Here is a 22,593-nt window from a genome sequence, read left to right as displayed (position 1 = left end):
ACAGGTTGGGAAAGGGCAGCGAGGTGAAGAGGTGCCGAACCGCAGGGAGCTGCCTCCTTGGCTCTCAGATCCACTTTTCACGTACTCTGCTTCTGTCGGAGAAGTCGAAAGCAGTAACTTGGATTGTTTCACCCTGTTCCTCGGCCTGTGGCCTCTGTTTGTTTGTGGGGTTGCTGTCAGTGTTTGAAGGATGAGGCCGGCAGGAGGAAAGCTGCTTAACTCCCTTCAGGCCCCTTTCTGAAGGCCGTGCCCTGACGGCGCGGTGTGGCAACGTGCAGCCTTTGTGCGTAGTGTTCTGGGGCTGGTCAGGGTGGGCTTGCGGCTTTTTCTGAATACTCGCCACCTCCTCTGACTGACTCTCTCTTCCTTTGGGCAGGAAGAAGCTGACGCTGCTGAGGGAGATGCTGGCGGGCTGCGGCGCAGGCACCTGCCAGGTGATCGTCACCACTCCCATGGAGATGCTCAAAATCCAGCTGCAGGATGCAGGACGAATTGGTGCGTGCGCTTGTCCTCCGTCTGCACTGCTCAGGCGGGGAGAAGAGGAGGGAGCGAGCCAGGAAAACCCTTCTCCTTCCTCCCACCCTCCCGAGTCACAAGTGTCTCAGGTTGCAGTGGAAATTTCTCCTCTTTCCAACTCGTTTCCTCCTCCACTTGCAGAGGCCCTTATGGCTACAAAAGGTGGTATTTTTTGCTCAGGGCTTGGTGAGTGAAACAGCAAATGCTGCTGGTGGACGGAGAGAGACAGGAGAGGTGGCAGGGTGCTCAGCTTGTGCGCGATTAAGACTGACTAGTTCTGCATCACCTAGGGGTTAGCATCCTCCGTTGTTCTACGGTACTTCATCCGTCTCTGTGTTTTCTGGTGTCTTTTCTCTCTCTTTTGCCCCCTGTGTGATAGCACCACCCTAACAGCTTCCAAGGGTCCTTAGCAGATGATTTTTCTCTCCTCTTGCTCCTTATTTTCCTGCTGACAAAAGCAGCAGTTGTGGCTGAACCAGTAAATAAAATTCTCCAGGCGTGCTGGGTTTGGAAGAAGCTCAGGCTCTGAATAATCACAGCTTTATTTTTCTTTCGTCTGCTTGCAGACCTTATCCTCTTTGTGTGTAGCATTTGAAAATGTTTGAAGGAATTAAGCCGCGGTTTGAGGGCTCGGAAGAGGCTCTTGCTGCCGTGAACAGCCTGTTCTCTGTGTGGCGAGGGCCCCGTGGCGTGCCAGAGCATTGCGTACAGGTTGATGTGCTCTCCACCTCCTGGCCAAAGAGCAGAAATGCATCACGGTTTGAAAAGGCTCCTGGAAGGAGCCAGGTTGCGCGTACAAATGTGGTGTACGTAGTGCGGCCGAGGAACTCCCGAGCCGATGATTGCTTCCAAGGGAAGGAAGCAGAGAACAGGAGCGTTAAACACTGGTGAGCACCTTGCGGAGCAGCGCTCTCTCTGCTTCTCCCCAGCGGCCCAGAAGAAGCTGATGGCAGCACAGGCCCAGCTCTCCTCTTCCTCTGCGGCGGGGGCAGCGGAGCCGGTGGTGGAAGCGCGCCCCACAGCAACGCAGATAACCAGGGAGCTGCTGCGGAGCAAAGGCATCGCGGGGCTCTACAAGGGCCTGGGGGCCACACTGCTAAGGTAGGACGCTGGGTGCAGGGACCAGCGCCCGCTCTGACACGCTTTACCCGGGCTCACACGCAGCTTTAACGAAGGCAGAACAAGAGCAACGCCTGGTGGGGTGGGGGGCAGGCTGCGAACCTCTTTCAATTAAAAAATGTCGACCTCTGAATGTGCCGGGGTCTTCATTTCAGGCGTTGAGAAATCAGGGGGGTGGCATCGTTTGGCTCCCTGCAGGGCTGCATGCCTCACGGGAACCTGGTGTATCCCACGCAGTCAGCTTTGACCCTGCTGAGTTTCACTGAGTTTCTCACTTTGATTTTGCTCATCCTTGTCCTCCTCCTTTCCGCCCCTTTCCTCCCTCCCTCCCTCCCCCCAGGGATGTGCCGTTCTCCATCGTTTACTTCCCGCTGTTTGCAAACCTGAACAAGCTGGGCCAGAAGGACCCCAACGTCAAGGCCCCGTTCTACGTGTCCTTCCTCTCCGGGTGCGTGGCTGGCAGCACGGCTGCGGTGGCTGTCAACCCGTGCGATGGTGAGTCCTCCGCTGGCGGCCACAGAACAGCGGCCAGAGGCCCTCGGGTCACCGAGGTGAAGAGGAGGGTGACCAGGCCTGCCTCTCCACACCGCGAGCCTGGAGGGAGGTCTAGGAAGGGAGCTCTGCTGTCAGAGCTGCCTCCAGCAGCTGGAGGTGTTTCCTGCAGTTGAGCAATGACCTTGGCCACTGTTTACACAGAGGTTCGCAGTGCGCAGGTGAAGCAGGAAGAGGATGCCATTCGTTTCAGCTGTTCTTTGCAGGATGTGCCCCTGATAAGGCACGTTGCCATGTGCAGCGATGGCATGCCGACCACTTACACGCGTTCCAAAGGTTGTGGGCAAGCCTCAGACCTGTTGCCTTTCTTCCTGCTCCACAACATCTGCCTTCAATGACACCTCTTGGTGTCTCTGCTGTGAAAAACACCAGAAGGCAACTCTTCTTCCCAACATTACACGCTTCATGGTGGGAAGAAATCTAAGAGCAGCACCATGTATTTTCGATACTTTGGTCTGTTCTTCCAGAAGGAGCTGAGCATTTGAAAATGAGCTACCATTTTGTACACAAATACTGACTTGGAATTATTTAAAGCTAGGTCAGCCTCGGAAGCCTTCCACACAGTGAGGGGAAGGGGTGGTTTGCTTTTCCCCATTTCGCTGATAAATGTATGAAAATGGTTTCTGTTCCTAGTGATCTCCTTTTGGCTGTCTTAAAGACATTGCTGGCAGGTTTGGCTCTTGCCTGCTGTGAAACCAGTGACCGCAGGTGGGAGGGCAGCCACTCGCTCACCGCTGTCTCTCCTCTTTCTCCCCAGTGATCAAAACACGGCTGCAGTCCTTGCAGAGAGGAGTAAACGAGGACACGTACTCAGGAATCCTGGACTGCACCAAGTAAGAGTCCTTGTGGGACAGATCATCAAACGTATGGCACCTGCTGGTGCCGCTTCTAGACCCAACCAGCTGCTTCCCCATTGCAGGTTCCCTCTATCTATCTAGATAGAGATGTATAAACAAACAGATCTATATACATATGTAGATATCTGTGTATATGTGTATGTATATATATATATATATGAGACCAGATATATAGTGGCCATATATAGGAATATAAACGGGAACTTGCTCCTATTTTGAGCAATATAAATATAGCAAAGGGCCCTCTTCTGTCAAAGCCCCAACTGTCACAACAGTGAGCTTTTAATTTTGCAAAGGGAGGCACTGGAGTGGCTGTGTCTTCCAAGGCCCTGTTTGAAAATCCGACAGCGTTCAGTCTCATATCACTCTCAGGACTGCTCCAAGCACTGGCTGCAGCAGTGGGTTCTCTTACTTTTATATCCGGAGCTGGGCAGGCACCTCTGCTCCTGGCCGGAGGGGCGAATGGGGCCCGTTCCTGCAAGGCCACGTGGGGAGTGGTAGATGATGTGTGGAGGCTTGGGTTTAGTACCGGGGGGAGGCAGAAAGCCAGAGGCTGTCCTAGCGTGTGGAGGGATGGGATGGACACTTAGCTGTGCCGTCTCTCCCCAGGAAGATCTGGCAGAAGGAAGGACCCATGGCCTTCCTGAAAGGGGCGTACTGCCGAGCCCTGGTCATCGCCCCTCTCTTCGGCATCGCACAAGTCGTCTACTTCATCGGCATCGCCGAGTTCCTCCTGGACATGCTCCCGAAGCACCGGGCCTAGCCCCGGCATGCCTGCGTGTGCCTGCCCGTCCTCTGCTGAGCCGAATTCATCCCCGTGTCCGTCGTCCGTGTCGATTGGTGTCAGAGCAACAGCACAAAGGGTTCGCGCGGGAGCGCCGAGCGGAGGTGGTCTCCAGACGAGCAAACATGGGGAGGGAGAGTCCCTTTTCTGTCTTCACCTGGAACCTGCCCCCTCCTGCTCCTTCCACGGACAATACCTAATTATGCATATCTTGTTCTTTTTTTTTTCCTTTTTTTTTGTTGTTTGTTTTTAATTGTCATTCTTAAGGACACTGGTAAGCACAGACTGGGCCTGCAGACCCCTAAGTCTCCTCCCAGCATTTGGAAGGAAGAGGGATGGGAAAATAATAACCTGAGCCCTCATCCACCTCAGCTCCCTCTTCCTTCCTGGAGGTTGCAGCTGGCTGAGGAGGAGCTGGAGGGGCAGCAGTGTCCTGTGTCCCCTCAGCCCCTCCTTGGCTGTGCTGGGCCCCACCTGGGGGGCAGGTGCTTTGCACAGGGGGCCCAGCGCTGCTGGAGGTGTGGCAGGAGGGGATGCTGGAGCTGGCAAGTTCCTTGACCTGGAAACCTCCACCCCTTCCCTCTCCCTTGCTCAAAATTGAGTTAGACTTGGGTGAATCTTTTGGAGATCGGAGAAGGGGAAAGGGGCTCGTTGCTACTGTTTTGTAATTATTTTTGTTTTAAAGCAAAGGGACTTCCCTCCCAACTAGGTGTCACAGGCACATCAGCGAGACGCAGAGCTGAGATGGCTGCTCTGTAGGGAACATGTTCGTGGGATCATACGGATGTCTGAAGGTGCTTCACTGCTTGGCTGCAGGCAGGGGAGGGAGAGGAACTTGGGATCAATTTTTTTTTTTTTTTATAAGTAGGGGCTGTGGGGAGGGAAAACCAACCAAGCAAAAATAAACCACTTACATTCCTTCAGCCTCCCCGCCCCAAGGCATCAAGTGGTGGCCGCAGCGGGTGCACGGTTAGCTGTGCACATTTTCTGGCCTGGCCCCAGGTGCAGGAAAGGAGGAAGCTATTCTGTTTCCATAGGGCCCAAGCTCCAGGAGCCACACTGTAAGGGCTGTGCATTTGTTTGTACCTCGCCAGGTGAAAACACAAGGTCTAGTTTTGCTTCGAGGAGCTGTTTGCACCTGTGTGATTACGGGATCGAGGCCTGTGGACCACAAAATCTCATCATCCTGCTCGCTTCTGGGGTAGCGATCGCTGTTGGGTGGCAGGGGCAAATCCACACTTAAGAACGCACGCTGTCAAAGGGATACTGCCCAGCTAAAATCACTTGTCAGAGGACTTTGTTAAGTACTCTCTTGGGCTGTGTTATTAATTATAGTTTAAATTATCTTAAGTGCAAGACCGTCAAACCCAGCGTGTTCTTCTCCATTATTTATTCCATTTGGTGCAATCCACCCGACCTCGATGTTTAAATTAAACCAGTCAAATCCACTTTTCATTCCTTCTTTTCACTTTTTTCTCCAGGCACTTGCTTGGCGTTTGTGTTTCAGATGTATATTTAAATTAACAAAAAAAAATCCATATTTTTAATGTTTGAAAGAAAACCACCTCTGTTTCAACGTCCTTGGGTTAGTCTTTTTTTCAAAACCTGTACGTTGAGGGCCTTCTTCCTAGATGTGTCCCCTTTCTCTTAGGAAAAGTTGTTCTGTGGCTGATTTGTTACTTTTCACTTTGCTTCTGTGAATCACTTTCCTTTTTTATGACTTTTCCTTGTATCTGGGAAGGAATCTGTGCAAAGATGATCTCTGAGTCTGATAGATGTCTGTGGTGTGTGTAGTGCCGTGATGCTGCTCTTGCTCTGGATTTCCTTTGGGTGGATTAAAAGAGAAAGATTTGTGGTTTTCTTTTTTCTTTTTCTTTTTTTTTTTTTCCTTGCCGCTTTGTGATTTACAAAGAGGGTCCCTCAGAGAAACTCTGCATCTAAAGCAGTGGGGTTTCTGCTTGCCCTTCTGCACGGGGATTGCCCCTTGAAGCTGATGGCCTGGGGACCCCCCTTGTGCTGCCTGAGTGTTGGCAGCTGGGGGGAAAACTTGGTGCAGGTGCAGGGCTGAAGTCGAGGGAAAGTTCCCCTTCTTTTAGATGCTTTTAAAAACCTCTTCGTAAAACTGCTCCCTCCTCCTGAAACCTCCAGCTCCTCCTGTGCCTCACAGGAAAATCGAAAGAAGTCAGCCTGAGCTTCTGAGCACTCCTTTGGAGGAGCGCAAGCTTTGCAAAAATAGGGAAGAGAGGTGGGATTCATGCCAGAAAGCAACAAACTACCCCAAATCCCACTTGCCTTAGAGGCTGACGTTTATGGTTTTCCAAATCCAGGTGTAAGTTTGGGGGAGCTCGGAGCTGTTTTCCTCCCTGCTTTCCCCATCCTGGGACCCAGCATTTCAGAGGGGTGAGGGCTGGGGGGCACCTGAGGGGCTCAGGAAGTGGCAGTGGCTGTAACCCCGCGGGCTGTCACCGACCAAAAGCCAAATACAGGTTAAACTGGGGGAATTCCAGTCAATTAGTCACTTATTAATAGAAACCTATTTTTTTTCCAATATTAAGAAATAAAAGCAAACAAACACACTTAGAGCAACACACCTCTGCCCACCCCAGCCAGGCCTCTGCTCCCCTTGCTGCAGGTGACACTTGTCCCCGGGGCAGGGGACAGCAGGGGTGGCACCTGGAGCATCCTAACCCCATTGCTCCAGCGTGGGTTTCCCCTTGGCCACAGCCCCTTTTTGGTCGTACCTTGTCCTGTGTCACCTTGTCCCTGCCCTGGCGCTGGATCTGGATCTTTTTGGTGCTTACTGCCTGATCTTGGCAAGGAAAAACTGCCCTGGAGGAAAGGGGGGAAATGTGCTAAGAAGTGAAGCTTCCTGGAAAGCAAGGAGGAAATGTCCTAAAGCAGTGGGAGGAAAATCCTACAAAGCAAAAGGGAAAATTCTGGGGAAATGAGAGAGAAATCCTTAAAAGCTACAGTGAAATATCCTGGAGGGTGATGGGGAAATTTCCTGCAAGATGAGGTAGGAATGCCCTAGAAAGCTCTAGGGGGGGATTCATCAAAAGCAAATTTCCTGGGAATCATCAGGAATTTTGTAGAAAGCAATAGGTGGTGTTCCTAGAAAGTAATGGGGGAGCTAACAGTGACATTTCCTCGAAAACACAATGGGAATTCCTGGAGTACCAACAGGATATAGAAAACCATATCGGGTGTCTCCCGGGAAGCAAAGAGGAAAAAGTGCTAGGAAGCAATGATCACATTTCTTAAATAAAAAATAAAAAAATAAAAAATAAGTGTCTTTCTGAAAACAAAAACAGATAAAACTTTTGGAAAATTGGTAAAATTCTTGGAAAGCAAAGGGGTAAAATGCTTAGTAAATAAGTGACATTTTTTGGAGCACGAAGGGGAAATTTCCTGGAGCAAAATAGGCTAGGGAGCAAGGGAGGCGCTTCCCAGAAAGGAAGGTGAATATTTGCTGAAAAGCAACAAGGAAATCTCCTCGGAAGCAATGGAGGAGTTTCCCAAAAAGCAATGGGAGGGAAATACCCTGCAAAGCCACAGGGAACGTTCCTGGAAGACAAGGAAGGAGTCCCTGGGAAGTAAGGGGGAAATTTCCTGCAGGGCAACAGAGAGGGACAGCAGAGGAACTTTGTACAACGCAACGGGGGGAAATCCGGGCAAGGAAGGAGAAGAAATTATTGGGGAGCAAAGGGAAATTTCCTGGGAACCGTTCAGTGCTTCCTCTTAAGCAACAGGGAGAAGTTCCTGGAAAGGAGGAGGAAAATTCCTCACAAGCAAGAAGTGTAAGGAGAAAGAGGCCCAGAGCAGGTGCTTGGGCCCCAAGATGTCAGCACTTGAGGCCTGTCTGCCTCTGGGGGCTTTTTGGTTTTAAACGCTCCCTGCAGAGCTTGGCCAGGCTCAGGGAGAAGCGAGTGCTCAGCCTCAATGCCGTCTGCCCTAAGCCGCTGCCATTCCCCACTTTCCCCACTCGTTTAACGCGTGGCCTCCCCAATCCCGGAGGTGCGGGGGGGCTGTTTTCCGTGACGGGCCCCTGACACTTACTGGAAACCAGCTGCAGCCCGGCCGGGTGCCGCTTCCCCTTTCCAGTACAGGGAATTTGCCCCCAGCCTCTGTCCCCCTCCCAGGGGCTTGCGGGGCCGCAGCACCTGCAGGTGGGCACCCTCATGGGGTGGCATCAGAAATGTCCCCGTGGGGACGTACAGCATCAGGCCTGATTTATTTTTTTCCCTCTTTTTTTGTGTTAAACCCTGGTATTTCCATCAAGCGAGGTGGCAGCGGTGGCAGGAGGCTTTGTGGTGGTGCGGCCGCACTGTCCTCGGGCTGCGCGGGGAGCCGTCACCCTGGGAGCTCCATTTCTCCACTCATGCCCTTAGCGTGCAAACCGAGGCAGCCTGAAAGAAGAAGCCTTGCAATAAATATCGAGCAAACAAACATAAGAAAGGAGGCATGGGAGTTTCCAGCCCCAAGGTCAAGCCCTGCGTGCCTGTGCCAAGCCGCCGGTGCACCCGGAAAGCCCCGGTGGAGGTGGGCGCAGCCGATTCCCAGCCAGACCCGGGCGTTTTGGGGCGTCCAGGGGCCAGCCCCGTTCTGCCCTCGGTGCTGCGTTACTCCGTTTTGGGGTGCTGCCTTCCCTTGCCTCGGCTTTTTGGGGCATGCCCATGGGGAGCGAGAGTGCCCGGCAGCCGTGCTGGATGCAGAAACCACAGCCGCGGCACCGAAACCGAGGCCAGGAGTCGCCGAGGTCAGCACCAGGCACCCCACGGCCCCCCCACCCAGCACAGCGGGGCCTGATCCTGCCCGGGACCCCCCCCCCCCCCCCCCCCCCCCCCCGCCAGCCCTCATCGCCTCCGGGCCTGCAGCCCCCAGGGGTCCAGCTTTTTCAAGTGCAGCTTTCAGCCTGGATTTGCTTTGTTGTTGTTGTTGTTGTTGTTTGAGGGGGGGGGGGTTGCAAACATTGCAGCCCGGCACTGGCCAGTGCAATAATTACCTCTGAGGGCACAAATTGCTTTTGGGTGGGCACAACGGGGCTGGGGGCTGCTCCTGCTCACCCCCCAGTGCCATCATCCCTGTGGTGTTTGGGGGGGCCGTGCACCCCCATCCTGAGCCAAGCCCCCTGCACAGCGGGGACGGGGAGGGGAAGGGGGGGACCCTGTAAAAGGGGGACCCAGGGGTTGCAGCTCGGTGCCATGACCCCCCCCAGCCAGCCGCCCGTTCCTCCCCCCCCGGCCACCCAAGCAGCCGGTTTCAGTTTCGGGAGCCCCACGTGATTTCCAGGAAAGCCGCTCCCGCTGCCGCTCCTATAAGAACCGGCACTCGCAGAAGGGAACCCCTATACCAAGGGGTGAGGGGTAAAGGCACCGGGACCACCCCACCCCCCCCCCACCCCCCCCCACCAGCCCTGCCGCCGCTGGGGGCTTCAGCAGGGGTGCGAGGGCAGCGGGGACACCATGGCAGCAGCGGAGAGTGAAGGGTAAGCAGCAGCCACCACCCACCGGGCAGGGGGCCCAGCACCGGGCCGGGGGGTCTGCGAGCCCCACGCCCCCCGCGATGACGGCCCCGTGTCCCCGCAGGGATGCCCAGAAGCTGCGCTTTGGGCCGTGGCTGGTGAACGCCATCAACAGCGGCTTGTACCAGGGGCTCTGCTGGACCGACCCGGCCCGCAGGGTCTTCCGCATCCCCTGGAAGCACAACGCCAGGAAGGACGTCACCAGCAGCGACATCGAGATCTTCAAGGTGGGTGGGATGGAGGGGAGAGGTGGCCACCCCACCTGGGCCATTGAGGTTGGATGGGAAGGGGGTGCAGACAGCAGAGACCCCAGAGCCTTCAAGGGAGGTGAGATGGAGGCCACCAGCAGTGATCACAAGGTGGTGAGATGGAGGCCATTAGCACTGACCACAAGGTGGTGAGATGGAGGCCACCAGCAGTGACCCTGAGGTGGTGAGGTGGAGGCCGCCAGCAGTGCCCCCCCCCAAGGCCTTCAAGGTGGGTGGGAATGGGTGCAACTGGCCCTAGGTGGCCCTGCTTGAGCAGGGTTGGACCAGAGGGCCTCCAGAGGCCCCTTCCCACCTCACCCCTTCTGTAGGCAGGGGGGGACCAGCGGTGACCTCAAGTTCCTCAAGGTGGGGGGCACGGGCTGACCACAAGGCAGGGGGACAGATGTAGGCCAGCAGTGACCGTGAGGTCTCCACGGTGGGTGAGGTGGGCAGACTTGGGGAGGGGGGCACCGGGCGTCCCCCAAACTGGGTGTCCCCAGAGCTGGGGTCCCTGCGCTTACCCCCCCACACCCCCCAGGCCTGGGCGCAGGCCAGCGGGAGGTACGAGGGGAGCCCCGAGGACCCGGCCAAGTGGAAGACCAATTTCCGCTGCGCCCTGAGGAGCACCCACATGTTCACGCTGCTGGAGGACCACTCCAAGAACAGTGACGACCCTCACAAGGTCTTCGCCGTCAACTCAGGTGAGCCCAGGCCCGCAAGGAGCAATTGGGGAAAGGGGGGCTGAGCTCGGGGACCCCCCCTCACCCCGTTCTCCTTCCAGCTGCCCCCCAGCATGGCCAGGACGGAGGTTTTGGGGGCCCTGTGGCAGACGCCCCGCCGCAGCAGCAGCCACAGGTAACGGGGTCAGCATGGCAGGAGGGGAGGGAGCCAGGGCCTGCAGCCCCCGTCCCCCAAATCCTTGGGGTGCTCCAGAACTGGAGCCCAGCACCCACCCCCCCAAGCCCTGTCAGTAAAGCCCCCTCCTGCTTCCCTTTGCAGCTGGAGCTCAACCACCACGATGTGGCCCCGCAAATCGCACCCCGAGGTACGCACCGGTCCCCCAGCTTGTGTGTGGGGGATCTGGGTGGGTTTGCCCCAGGGCCGAGCCACCGCGGGGTCCCCCTGGCTGGCAGGGGCTGTAATTTGGGGTCGCCGATGGCTGGTAAAAGCTGCCCCCGCCGTGCCCCCCCAGGCAGTGCCACTGCTAGCACGACGCAGTCGCTGACGCTGGAGGACCTGGACATGCTGCAGTTGGTGCTGCAGCACTGCAACATCTCCACCCTCGGCCCCACACCGTCCCCCTGGCCGCCCGCAGGTGAGACTGGCCCTGCCTGGGGACGGGGGGAGGCGCAGAGGGGTTGGGGTGACCCCCGTCCCCACCCGTGATGTCTCCTCAGGGGATGTCCTGCACGACGAGGATGCTCTGCTCCAGCCCGGCCCCAGCCAAGGCGGCTGCCTCCCCCCAACGGTGTTTCAGGAGTGGGGGCCCGTGGCGGAGCAGCCCCCGCTGGGCGCCTACAGCCCCTCGGACCACATGCTGCTCGGGGAGCAAACCATCCCAGGTGGGTGCGGCGGGGCTCCGGCCACGGGAAACCGCCGTAATGTGGTTAGAAGTGGCTGGGGGGCGGGGGGGGGGGTGTCCCCAAATTGCGAGGCCGACGCTGCCCCCGTGCCACTGCAGGAGCCGTGCCGCTGCCGTGCCACACGCTCCCCGCCGAGCAGGAGCCCGCTGGCCCCGTGCTGTCCCCAGGCGAGGCGCTGCTCTTCCACCCCGCCACCAGCCCCCCGCCGCCGGCGGATGACACAGGTGAGGGGTTGGAGGAGGGAACGGGGCGATGTTTTTTGGGGCCGCCGCCGCTGACCGCTGCTTGGCACAGGGATCCCCCCCCACCTGGATGTCACCATCTACTACCGGGGGAAGACGGTCCACCAGGAGGTGGTGAATGACAGACGGTGCCTGCTGGCCTACCAGTCCCTGGACCCGGCGGTGGCCCTGCAGCCAGGGCAGCGCGTCCTCTTCCCCAGCCCCGAGGGCCTGGCCGACAGCAAGCAGCGGCAGTTCACCGAGGAGCTGCTGCTGGGCGTGGGGCTGCGGCTGGAGCAGCGCGCCGGCAGGCTCTTCGCCACCCGCCTGAAGAAGTGCAAGGTCTTCTGGGCCCTGTCGCAGCAGCTCGACAACGGGAAACCCCCGCCCAACCTTCTGTGCCGGGACCAGGAGACCCCCATCTTTGACTTCAACGTGTTTTGCACAGGTGGGGAAGGAAGGGTTGAGGTGGTGCGAAAGGGGGCAGCCCCAGGCTTGGCACCACCTGAACCCTCCCGTCCCTGTTGTCCCCACGCTGCCTGCTGCCGTCTCTCGGGCCCACCCCAAAGCCAAGCCCTGCCTTTGCTTTGCAGAGCTCAGGGACTTCCGCGACAACCGCAGGGAGCGGTCCCCAGACTTCACCATCTTCCTCTGCTTCGGGCAGTGCTTCTCCAACTGCAAGCCCAAGGAGTCCAAGCTCATCCTGGTGAAGGTGAGCGGCCCCGAGGGGGCCGATGGCCACCCCTGCAGCCCGGGGAGGTGTTCCTTGGGGGCCGCGGGAGGTGGGAAGCCAGGGAGGGGAGCCCTCAGGGGCTGGGGGCGATGTGGGGCTGGGTACGCGTGGAGTGGGTCCCTCGGGGACAGGGGAGATGGGGTGCCCTGGGTGCCTCCTTCCTCGGCTCTAGGGGGATGGGGCCACAAGGGCTGCCATGCGGGGAAACGTGGCACCTCCAGGCCATGGTGCCCCTTTTCTGCCCCAGCTGGTGCCCAAGTTCTGTGAGCACTGGTACGAGCAGGTGCAGCGGGAGGGAGCCTCCTCCCTCAACAGCGGCAACGTCAGCCTGCAGCTCTCCGACTCCTTCAGCCTCTACGAGCTCATCGAGCAGTACAGCATGCAGATGGACTGACACCCCCTGCCCCTGCCCCCCCGGCCTCTTCTGCGGCGCTTGCAAACTGTTTTCAGGTGCTCTTGCACCCAGATGGGCCGATCTCACCGCTACACAGCAGGAACAAGCTGCGTTAGCTCTCCCTGGGCACATCTGGCAACCCTGCTCTGGCCACAGGTGCTGATCAAGAATTAACAGAGCACACAGGGGGCCATGCAGGCCAGCCACGTCCCACCCTCCGAAAGAAAGCAGCTCTAAAAGCTCCAGAAGTGGTTGGCAAAACCTTTTCTCTGGCCGTGCAGCACTTTAACCCTGCAGCAGCAGCGGGGCATCAGAGGTGGGATCCCTCCTCCGCCCCCAAGGACAGTTTCACCTGCTGGTGCTGGAACTTACACTCAGCTCTTCTCAGCCAGGACGGGCAGCTGTTCACCCATGTTTTTGTAGAGAGTGGTCATTTACAGATTTATTTTTCTGATTTTTTTAAAGTTTAAATATATGTATATGTAAAGGTGCTTCCTGCTTGCTGGTGTTGCATAGACATCTGCCCCTGAGCCCTTCGTGCCCCTGAAGCCCCTGGGCCAGCTTTGTCCCAGCAGAGCCCCGGCCAGCCGCAGCCTGATGGAGGTGACCACATCCCCTTTGGGACAGGGATCGATGCAGGGGTTAACCCCGGCAGCAGGGAGTAGGCTGCTTGATGTGCAGCTCAAGAACCAGAAGTGGCCTCAGCAGCTAAATTAGTAACCTTCGGGGCACCAAATTGCTGCTGTGCTTTATCTTGTAGCTGCTGACACTAGGCTCGTACGACAGCAGTTGTAAGCACGCTGTCCCCTGTAGACGAGGTGACTTCCCACGCACGAAGGACGCATTTATTTATTTATGCATTTATTTCCATGCATCAGGGATGCATACAGGACTTGCAAGCCAGGAAGAAAACGCGTTTAGGACAGCTTGTCTCTGCCTTAAAAATAATATTTCTGTCTTCCACAAGCACCTCCCTGCTGGCCTGAGGTTACTCACTTGAGATGTTCTGGAAAAAAAATAGAGTCACTGCAACACAGAGCACAGGAGAGCACCGCAGAACCAGCCAGCTGCAAGGAGCTGCTTGGGGAGGGTGGCACGGGGACATGGGCAGGGGACCTGCCACGCACGGCCCCACACCTACCTGCCGGTTGACGTGGATGCTGCTGGGTCCAAAGGTGGTGGTGCCGTAGCTGGTCACGTAGTAGTGAACGGCAGGCTGTGCTGGGGGTGCCTCCCGATGCGTGGGCACTGCGGGGACGCAGGAGGAGACCATCAGCTGTTAGGCAACTCCGCTCCCATAAACCCAGCAACGGAGTTATTCAACCCTAAAGATAAACAGGGAGCCCCACTGGTGACAGGACGGCAAGTAGCAGCTGCTTTGTACTCAGAGAGAGAGGGAAAACTGCTGCGGTTTGGGTGTCGGGGAACATGCTTCCAGGAGGCACGATGGGCAGTGGGAAGGGGGGAGCACAGCCGGTGTTCCCAGGCCTGGCTGTCACAGCCACCGCCGGCGTGGTGGCCAGGGCCTGCCCATGGGGTGAGACGCCCCGTACCAAAAGGGTTTGCAACCCACCAAACTGCACAAAGTCTACTCGCTGCCACTGGTGGGCAGCCAGGAAGAGAGAGCCGTGAAGTGAGCAGGCACTGGGCATGGGATTTCCCCTACAAGCTCCTCACCGTTTAGAGACAGTAGACGCGTCCCGTTACCCCCACACCTCCCCCTGCTTCTCGTCTGGCTCCTCTGTGGCACTGCCCTTTCCATGCAGACCACATCAGGACACCATCAAGAGGTGCTTTCCTCTGCCCAGAGCTTTTCCAGCACAAATCCAGGGCCGCTGGGCTCACCTTTTGGTAAGAGCAGCTCTGTTCCAAACCGATGACCACACGTTCCACAGGTTTTAACTTCTTCCTTCGTCCTGTAAAGGAAAAAGCCCTGAGAAGAAGAAGGAGCAGGATCTGCCTTCAGCACTTCCCATGGAAGATGGTGCCAAGGCGGTGGGCGAGGATCCCTCTTCCCACTCTGATGTAGGGCCCCGTGGTTGGTGGGATGGGGGCCACCTTCCTGAGTGCCCGAGCCCCCGGCTCCTTATGAAATGGAGGAAATCTGGCACTGCCCTGTCCCAGACCAAGCCAGAGAGGACATTTTGTGACTCTTCCCTAAGCCCCCAAGTCTCAGCTTTTTTCTCCTTTCCTTCCTTGCTGGAGTTTCTCATGCCATTAAATGCTACCACCCATGTGGCACAGGCTCAGGAGAAGGGCAGCACAGGACCCAGCAGCATTGCAATGAATTCGACCTGCAACCTGCACTGCAACAGCAACCATCGGGCTCCAGCCCCGTGTCTGGCGACACAGCACATACATACACAGCGTTTTTGCCGTCCATGTCTGGCCAGACCAGCTCCGCAGGACAGCCAGCAGTCCGGCAAGGCGTCTTCACGCACACGTGCAGCCCTGGCCACTCCTCTGAGAGCTTCTGGACGATGAACACTACGGCCATGAGGAAGTCCCAGGTAAACTGGAATCCTTCCAGACAGAAGGAGAAAGCCACAGTTACTCACAACCGCCCAGAGCGGTGGCCTGAGTGAACGTGGATCATTTCCAGCCTGGTTGTGTCCGTCAGAACTGGTGTGCCAGCTGTTTTTCACGTTAACCTATTTCCAGCCCTCTTCAAAGGGAATTGCTGCAGAGGTTTTTGGTTGGGAGCCACGGCACCAGCGCAGCACGCATGCTGCATGGGGACAGGGATCCTTACCTGTCGTTCCTGCTGGCCTTCTGCTTCGGAGCTCCAGATAGCTGTACGCCCTCTGGTTGTTCTCTTTGATCAGCAGAGGCTTCCCGTTGCATATGAGCAGGCAGGTCACCTTGGCCACCCAGTGTGTGGAGTAGAAGGAACAAGCTTTCACCAGGAACCTGCAGATAGATTGCCTGTGGCTTTAATCTCCTTCCTCCTGCACGGGGAGAAAGTGTGGCACCTGGTGGACCTCAAAAATACAGAACCAATGCCAGCCAGAATCGAGCTAGAGGATGAAAGAGGACCTCAAAAAGCTCAAGCAGCCTCTTAAGCCAAGAGCTGCTTCCACGTTTGGCCACCAGATAAAACTCTAGATAGAAGTCAAGAACCCCAGGAGACCTTCCGGAAACTGGAACTGTCCCAGTGGAAACTGGACCCTTCCCAGCTCTCTGCTGTAGTGGGACTGGGAGATCTCCAAATGCCCGGATAGGCAGAGACTAGCCCTGTGGCCTGCCAAAAAACACCCTGCATTAAAGGTGAAGCAGAAGGACCGTTATCCTTGCTCACATCCAGACAGCAAACATCAAAATGATTCGTGTAAGGTCCCACAAGTGTGGGGTAGAGTTGAGGTCCCACCGTGGTCTCCCGAGTCCTGGCCTCGTGCCTCAGCTGGTATGGTCGCCACAGCTGAGAGCCTGTCGTAGCTGCTCTGTACCAAACCAACCCCAAAGCCAGCCTCAGCACAGGGCCAGAAACAACTGCTTACCTCTGAAAGAAACCCTCAGGTATTTCAGGTGAGAAGTAGGCACGGATGTGGAGGTCCTCAGGGTGATCTCCTCCCCACACCTCAGCAACCTCTTCGGTCTGGTTCAGGTAGGTTGGGAACAAGTACCAGGACTCCCCTTGGCCCCGTGTGGTCTCCCACGGCTTCCCAGGCACAAACTCGCAGGCCTGTGGGTCAAGAGCTTTGGCGTGCCTCACCTCCAGGCAGAGCTCAAAGTGCTCCAGGAGGCTGAAGAGCTTCCCTCTCCCTCTGTGGGGCTTGTACCCCATGATTTCCTCAAATACGTCTTGCATCCCTTCTGAACAGAGCTGGTACTTCACCAGAGCCCGCACCGCCCGGTGGCACAGCATTGCCTTTGACTTGAAGGTCCACACCCAGTTGGACCTGTCTCTGATGGTGGCGTGCTCTGCGATCAGCGTGTCCACGGAGATGCTCTCCAGCTGCTGCACCAGGCGGTACCTCACGAGGAGCTGGGAAGGAAGAAAGGGAGGCAGGAGGTTGCAGTGAGAGGAGCACCGCCAAGCTCAGGCCGTGCAGGGATCGTGGTCTTTATCCCCGTGCTTACCCTGAACATAGTGATGAGGAAGGTGGGCTGCAGAAAGACGGTGCTTTCCAGGTGCTTGATTTCCTCGTACCACACAATGAGCCCGATGCGGTGGAGGTACCGCAAGATGTCCTGGAGAAGCTCTCTGTCCAGGCTGGCCAGGTGCTCGCGCAGGGAGAGTTTGCTGAGCAGGTACTGGAGGTCCATCATGCCTAGAGGGAGACGCTGGTGCTCAGCACGCTGCCCACAGCTGCCAAGCCAGCGGTCGGAGGCTTTGCAGAGCCAAGGAGCACCACCAGTACCCACGGTCACACAGGCCGTGCCACCCCTAGGGCAGCAGCCGGGACCAGCGTGCTGCTCGGTGCCTGCGGCCCAAGGCGCTTTGCCCACCCTGGGCTGTCCTGCTGCAGTGCTACAGCAGAGGCCTGAGAAGCAAAGCTCAGAGGGTGTGCAAAAGGTGTGCACAGACGTCCCCAGGGAGGCGACCAGCTCCGCCGTTGCTCACGATGAGTGCCAGGGGAGCATCCCCATGTGCACACGTGTCCCTTGGGGTGCTATAGCGAAGTCACCGTGCAGGAAGCAGCAATGCTTCGGCCTGCCACCCTCCAGCTACCATGACCTCGCCTTGCCTCAGTGCTGGCAGGTGCTGACATCCTGCCAGGACCTCAGCAGAGCATCTGAAAAATGAGGCTGTTTCTGCTTTTTTCAGTGTTTGAGTGCACGGCTTGTTTCCCACTAGAAGACCTCTGATGGCAAGTTTAATCTCAGTGTCATTTAGTCATGCAGAGAGCACAGGGAGATGGGCAACAAAATCTGGCTTATCTCCACAACACAAAGGAGTTTGCTCCTCACCCTCTAGCCCTGCGGCAGCAGGGGAGCCAGAGAGGACTCCAGGAGCTGGAGGAAAATTTTTTCTTTTGCTTTGGAAATGTAGGTGAGGAACCAGGGCTGCCTGCTAGGCCTGTCACTGGAGACACAGAGAAGGGGCTTGGGGCATTAAATGAAGTCAGCAAGACGTAAGTTTGGAAACCAAAACAGCTCACCGTGCTCGGCCACCTCCTCACCCTGCGCGATATCCACGATGGCAGCTTCCACCTGCCGGTAGACAGGCGGCAGCACCCGGACCACCTCGGGGAAGAGCTCTTCGTTCCTCACGTGCTCCAGAATCGTGGCTTCGAGCCTTCTGATGTCGCGGTGGTCTGTGCAGTTGACAGCAACTAAGTCTAAGATCTGGAAGAGAAAAAGCACGCACACCTGCCAAAGGGAAGACCAGTGGAGACCTCCATGAGGTACCATCATGGCATCAGCTACCCCACTAAATGGGCCTGTGTAAGCACCCCAAACCCTGCGAGCTTGCCCAGCTCCCCTGATAGCTGCAGCAAATCCACAATAATCTCGGCCCTACGGTTAACATGTGGCTCTCCATCTCCTTCAGCCTCTCCCACTGGTCCACATAAAACTCAGGCTCCTCACTGTCCTCCAGGTTGTTGATGAAGTGAGCAAGGTTGTTTTTTCTCTCCAACAGCATGGCCGCGATCCTGGACATGATGTCGGACCTCTTCTCCTCCACCTCTCCCTCCCGGCAGCAGTCCACATGGGTTCCCACAGGAAGCACCACCGAGTTTGGGACTCGCATGGACAGGTTGTTGATCCAGAAACCAACAAGGTCCTTGAAAGTGTCATCGTTAGTTTGGTACCTGGGGAGGGAGAGAAAGAAAAATTCCCAAATTCACGTCTAATGCTCTGAACCTTTGTAGACTGAATCCTTGAAGAGGAATCTCTGAGGCAGAAAGCAAATCTGGGGACCACTTAGATTGGGATCAACTTGTCACAAGACAAGTTAATGCTTAAACCTCCCAAAACAGGGGCCTTTGTTAAAGTGATGCCAGATCTAGTGGCTTACTAAAAAGCATGATCTCCAAAAGGGGGGAGAAGGAGATCTATTTACACCAGCAGAGAAAAGAACAGCTATCAAGGCACAATGGAACCGGAAAGAATTGTGGAAATGGAAAGGAAAAGCTTACCCAACCCGAGTTCATTTGTCTGCTCCTGCTCTGCCTTGAATTCGGCACTTACCTGTGGAGGTTGATGACAAGGATGACAAGTGCCTGTGGGGTGATGAACACGTGGTGAGTCATGTAATACTCCAGCTGGCCAGCAAAGTCCCAGAAGAGAAAAGTGAAGTCATCGATCCGGAACTCGCTGATCTCTATCCCAACCGTTCGCTCTTCCTTGGGCACCAGTTTGGTTTGTCTCTGCTTCAGGCTTTTGCAGATGGTGGATTTCCCTGCCAGAGAGGCCCCCAGGAACATGGTCTTGACCCTCTTGTCCTCCTGCCCTGAACCATGTTGGAGCTGGTTGAAGTAATTCAGGATCTGCTGGATGCCACCGGCGCACACTTCGCTGGGTGGCTCCCTGAGCGGGTTCCCATTGGCCTTGAACATTTTCAGGGACTGCCCCTGGAATAGCTCCTTGGGGAGCTGGCGAAGGGCATTATTCTGCACGTGGAGCTCCTGTAGGTTTGCCAGCTGCAGGACAGGCTGGGGGAAGGTTCGAAACAGGTTGTTGGAGATGTTGAGGTACTGGAGGCTGCCTCGACAGGCTGCCAGGTCCTTGGGGAGAGCACCAAGACGGTTGTTGTTCAGCCGCAAATGCTTAAGCCTGGGGAGATGAGAGAAAATCCCCTCTGGGATGACCCGGATTTGGTTCTGATTCAGTTCGAGCTTCTCTAAACAGACCAGTCTCTGGATTTCGTTGGGAAAGTCCACGATCTCGTTCTTGGACAGTATGAGCTTCTTCAGGTTGCAAAGCTTAGAAACGCCGGCGATGCTCCTGAGTTTGTTCCTGTCAAGGTCAAGGCTCTCCAGCGCGGGATTGCTCAGGACTGCTGGAGGCAGCACCCGCAGCCTCTGGGTGGAGAGAGTCACCTCCCGCAAGCAGTCCTGCTCCAGACCTGGGCACGTGGGACAGGAGTGGTTTATAAGGACCCCACGCACCTACTGGCCTGCTGGAAGAGAGCCTTTCACCCTTACGGGGCAGATCGTTTGCTCTCTTGAGACCTTGGTCTCAAAGTTTTGCCAAGCGCATTCTGTCCAGCAAGGCAAAGCTGAGGCTAAACGCAAAGAGCTGTTTGAGCAGCGTGACCACAACTGCGGGCTCGATCTGCTGCTTGAGCAGCTCCTGGCCCCGCTCAGGAGAGGGAACAAAGCCGAGACGAGAGGGTCTTGTCTGGGCCTGAAGATGGGGGAAGCAGTAGAAGAAACGGCGCCCACCGCATCTCAGCGGGGAGCCCCAGGGTCGCAGTAACAGCTTTGCTCCCATTAGAGCACTGTGAGCTGCGGCAGCAGATGCAGCTACCCTAATTTCAGCAGCGGGCTGGCAGGGCAGAGCCGACACGTGGCGGAGAGCTGCTCCCCGAATAACCTGCCCAGCTCGCCCTCGTGCTGCCACCCGCCCCCAGCTCCAGACCACAGCCAAGGCGATGCTTTGAGGGCAGGGCTGGCGAGATCAGACACTTCCTCTCTCACATCCTTCCCCTCCAGATGCAGGCTGCAATTTCCCAAATCGCTGCTGCCAGCCCAAGGAGACTGGGGAATAACATGGGGAGAGCAGGGGTGTCCAAGAGGATAGGGAGCAGGAGATGGGAGCTGCAGAAGGCCTCGGGCCAGAGCAGCCCCAAAAGGAGGGTGCTTATAGCAGAGGGATTTGCACGTGAGAATAGAGCTGGGGTTCACGACTAGAAGAAAACAGTTAAACTCGCTCTCCTCTCCCTTGTTTCACTTCCTTGCCTGATGACGCTGCGCGCGGCACCCCCTTGCGCAAGATGCCCTGCTCAGGAGCTTTCAGCATCACCACCTAAACCTGGAGCGTGCCATGAGCCCGCTTGGAAAGCAAGCTTTGACCCACTCCCAAACACCTCTTCTCTCCTCTCTCCTCCTGAAAGACAAGCCAAAGGGCTCCCACCACCGTCCGAACCGGGCCCCGTGAGCAGCACAAGGAGCCGAGGCAACTACTCACAGGCTCTGGGCTGGGCCATGGCCCTGCAGCGCAGCACCGGCTGGATCCTCCCGTTTGCTCGGCCTCCCCCTTTCGTTTCCTCCTCTTGTGTGGCTCCCCGCCTCCCCGGGCTCTGCATGGGAACCCCACCCTCTCTTTCTCCATCCATGCCCAGAGCAGCTCCCAACAACTCGAGCACGCCTGGGCAGACACCAAGCCCTTGATCACCCCGCTCGAGAAATGACGGGAGGAACCCGGCCTCCTGTTTTCAGCTGCCCGTAACGTAGAGGACCCGGAGCAGTTCTTCACAGCCTCCCCTCTTTGCATTCTCTTACTGGACAGAAAACCAGCTAAATTGCAGAGCAACTTAATTGCTTTTAAATCCTTATGGTAGGGCAAGGGTACCTACCTGTACTGCTTGGCAATTATGAAGCATTTCCCACACAGAAACAAGCCACCACCCACGACCCTGGCCTCAGCGTGCTGTACGCCATCCAAACCAATGTAGCCCTAAAGGAACACTCTTCTCTTAAAACGCAGGGACAAGGGCTCTGCATGAGACAGGCCTTCACCCCTACAAGGAGGACAGCGACCTCTTTCAACACTGCCTTGCAAAAGCCAGAGAGCTCGTTCCTATAAAGAATGCCTGGAGGTCATCTATGGGATGAAGACGGTGGCAGAGCAGGGCTCGTGTCAACATCCAACAATCCTTGTGTTTGCTAAAGGAACTTCTCTTTAGCGTTAGTGTTACCCCTGGTGTAGAGGAGAGGAAGGACATTAACAGGAGGTTATTGCACATGTCAAATAAGCAAGATTTCTTCCATTGAACACGTGGCAACACCTGATCTAAGGTCAACCAGAAAAAAAATGCACATAGAATATGCAGTATACTAGAAAAATTGTTTTGTATAACATGCTCAAAAAGGCATTTTTAGGTATGTCGCTCATTGTAAGTCAGCCCTTGGGAGAGGCAATTTCATGAATTTATTTTTCACAGTAGACAGAATGAAAGAACCAGTACTCTTCCTCACGCAACTTCAGGGGAAAGCACTTGCATAGTGTGTATTTTTCAGCTTCAATGCTCCTCCAGGCAAGGGCAGGTGCAGATGTAATTGAAATTTAACAGTTCCTAGACTATACATACATCTGATATATCCTGCACCAGGCTATTACCTTTGCAGCTAATTCAGACTAGTACCAACCAAGAACTGAACACAGTGAATCCATCTGAGGAACAACGCAGACAGTTATTGTCTTCCTGGTCACCAACATGGTTGTTTCCATTACTGGGTAAAGCTTTGTTATTCAAACCTTTTGTCAGGTGTGGGCTGATCACTGCAGAATTGTTCCTCTGATAAATCCCAAAGTGTCTGATTTTCAGCCTAAGCAGAAACACAGCTAGATAACGCTCTCATTCTTGCATCAACAATGCCATAAAGGCTTCTGGGCTTTATTTTCTCAAGAAACCTATCAGAAGTGTTTCTGTTTACAATCCCACACCCATCTGTGAGGTATGTATTCTAGCTACATGTTTAACTTTAAAACTAAAACTTTTCTCCCTAAAAAAGAGGCTTTATTCCAAAATTTTCAAAGAAATCCAGAAGTCATCAACCCTTTATACTCCATTCCGTTTGCACTTTCATACAAAGAACAGACCAGGGAAGAGCAACTCCAAAATGCTCAGGGCTCATCCTTAAGCACATCTCTAGGATAGTGAGATAGCGAATCGTGACAGTGAAGTGGTGTGCCAGGCCAGGCAGTATTGGTGGAGGTTTTTTGACTGTTTAAAACAAACAAACAAAAACACACACAACAGATACTTGGAACCCGTCAGAATTACAGTATGCCCACAAAGCTCAAGATAGAGATCAGAGTTTGCAGAAAAGTCAGGAATAACCTCCATCCATTGCTGGCTTTCCTATTTGTGAGCTCTTCCCATGCTTGCCAGGAAAAATAAGAGCTGAGAAGTTACTTGCTTCATAAAAAAGTTACCCCCAAGAGCCTGTTTTC

The 22,593-nt window shown here is 55.9% G+C and overlaps 3 protein-coding genes and 1 long non-coding RNA gene across 13 annotated transcripts in view; 2 read left to right on the top strand and 2 right to left on the bottom strand.

Annotated features, from left to right (window-relative positions):
* SLC25A22 (solute carrier family 25 member 22) overlaps nt 1–5,684 on the top strand; it is a 47,083-nt gene extending 41,399 nt beyond the window's left edge. For all 6 annotated transcript variants that reach the window (XM_040559008.1, XM_040559003.1, XM_040559005.1 and 3 more), the window contains 5 exons: nt 377–495; nt 1,446–1,617; nt 1,976–2,130; nt 2,945–3,020; nt 3,654–5,684. In XM_040559008.1, coding sequence (XP_040414942.1) covers nt 377–495; nt 1,446–1,617; nt 1,976–2,130; nt 2,945–3,020; nt 3,654–3,807 — 676 coding nt within the window. In that variant the 3' untranslated portion in view covers nt 3,808–5,684. The remainder of the gene's footprint in view (nt 1–376; nt 496–1,445; nt 1,618–1,975; nt 2,131–2,944; nt 3,021–3,653) is intronic.
* LOC121071049 lies at nt 4,058–9,534 on the bottom strand. 2 transcript variants are annotated; one of them, XR_005820342.1, is made up of 4 exons: nt 9,336–9,534; nt 7,885–8,234; nt 6,570–6,657; nt 4,058–5,652 (listed from the first exon to the last, which is right to left on the bottom strand). It is a non-coding gene; the product is annotated as an uncharacterized LOC121071049 (long non-coding RNA). The 2 variants fall into 2 exon arrangements; XR_005820343.1 differs by lacking the exon at nt 6,570–6,657.
* IRF7 (interferon regulatory factor 7) lies at nt 8,096–13,019 on the top strand. 4 transcript variants are annotated; one of them, XM_040559000.1, is made up of 11 exons: nt 8,096–8,233; nt 9,335–9,576; nt 10,136–10,298; nt 10,379–10,452; nt 10,597–10,632; nt 10,780–10,912; nt 10,995–11,159; nt 11,279–11,404; nt 11,475–11,849; nt 11,995–12,113; nt 12,382–13,019. In XM_040559000.1, the coding sequence occupies exons 2-11, from the start codon at nt 9,391–9,393 to the stop codon at nt 12,526–12,528; spliced, it is 1,524 nt and encodes a 507-aa protein (XP_040414934.1). In that variant the 5' UTR covers nt 8,096–8,233; nt 9,335–9,390; the 3' UTR covers nt 12,529–13,019. The 4 variants fall into 4 exon arrangements, with proteins under 4 accessions (XP_040414934.1, XP_040414933.1, XP_040414932.1 ...); XM_040558999.1 differs by lacking the exon at nt 8,096–8,233 and adding an exon at nt 9,132–9,313 and having other exon boundaries at nt 9,414–9,576; XM_040558998.1 differs by lacking the exon at nt 8,096–8,233 and adding an exon at nt 9,132–9,313 and having other exon boundaries at nt 9,414–9,576; nt 10,597–10,642; nt 10,790–10,912.
* A 353-nt stretch (nt 13,020–13,372) lies between these two features.
* Nucleotides 13,373–21,315, bottom strand: LOC121071045 (malignant fibrous histiocytoma-amplified sequence 1 homolog). The gene is made up of 11 exons (XM_040558994.1): nt 20,605–21,315; nt 18,664–19,540; nt 17,993–18,284; nt 17,631–17,817; nt 16,609–16,799; nt 16,026–16,513; nt 15,281–15,438; nt 14,892–15,051; nt 14,374–14,444; nt 13,670–13,776; nt 13,373–13,534 (listed from the first exon to the last, which is right to left on the bottom strand). Exons 1-11 carry the CDS (start codon nt 20,750–20,752, stop codon nt 13,517–13,519), a joined length of 2,697 nt encoding a protein of 898 aa, XP_040414928.1. The 5' UTR covers nt 20,753–21,315; the 3' UTR covers nt 13,373–13,516.
* Between the last annotated feature and the right edge of the window lie 1,278 nt (nt 21,316–22,593).

Source organism: Cygnus olor, chromosome 5 (genome assembly GCF_009769625.2).
Source record: "Cygnus olor isolate bCygOlo1 chromosome 5, bCygOlo1.pri.v2, whole genome shotgun sequence".
Classification (NCBI taxonomy): domain Eukaryota; kingdom Metazoa; phylum Chordata; class Aves; order Anseriformes; family Anatidae; genus Cygnus; species Cygnus olor.
Note: the sequence above shows the minus strand (reverse complement) of the source record. Positions and strands in the feature narration are given on the sequence as shown.

What these genes read in the sequence shown, in the direction of transcription:
- IRF7 (XM_040559000.1), top strand. Translation starts at nt 9,391, where the DNA reads ATGACGGCCCCGTGTCCCCGCAGGGATGCCCAGAAGCTGCGCTTTGGG. An exon ending in CGCCGCAGCAGCAGCCACAG is followed by an intron (nt 10,453 to 10,596) that starts GTAACGGGGTCA and finishes TTCCCTTTGCAG; the next exon opens with CTGGAGCTCAACCACCACGA. An exon ending in CTTCAACGTGTTTTGCACAG is followed by an intron (nt 11,850 to 11,994) that starts GTGGGGAAGGAA and finishes TTTGCTTTGCAG; the next exon opens with AGCTCAGGGACTTCCGCGAC.
- LOC121071045 (XM_040558994.1), bottom strand. Translation starts at nt 20,752, where the DNA reads ATGGATGGAGAAAGAGAGGGTGGGGTTCCCATGCAGAGCCCGGGGAGG. An exon ending in CATGGCCCAGCCCAGAGCCT is followed by an intron (nt 19,541 to 20,604) that starts GTGAGTAGTTGC and finishes CCACGTGCCCAG; the next exon opens with GTCTGGAGCAGGACTGCTTG. An exon ending in CCTGAGGGTTTCTTTCAGAG is followed by an intron (nt 15,439 to 16,025) that starts GTAAGCAGTTGT and finishes ATCTATCTGCAG; the next exon opens with GTTCCTGGTGAAAGCTTGTT.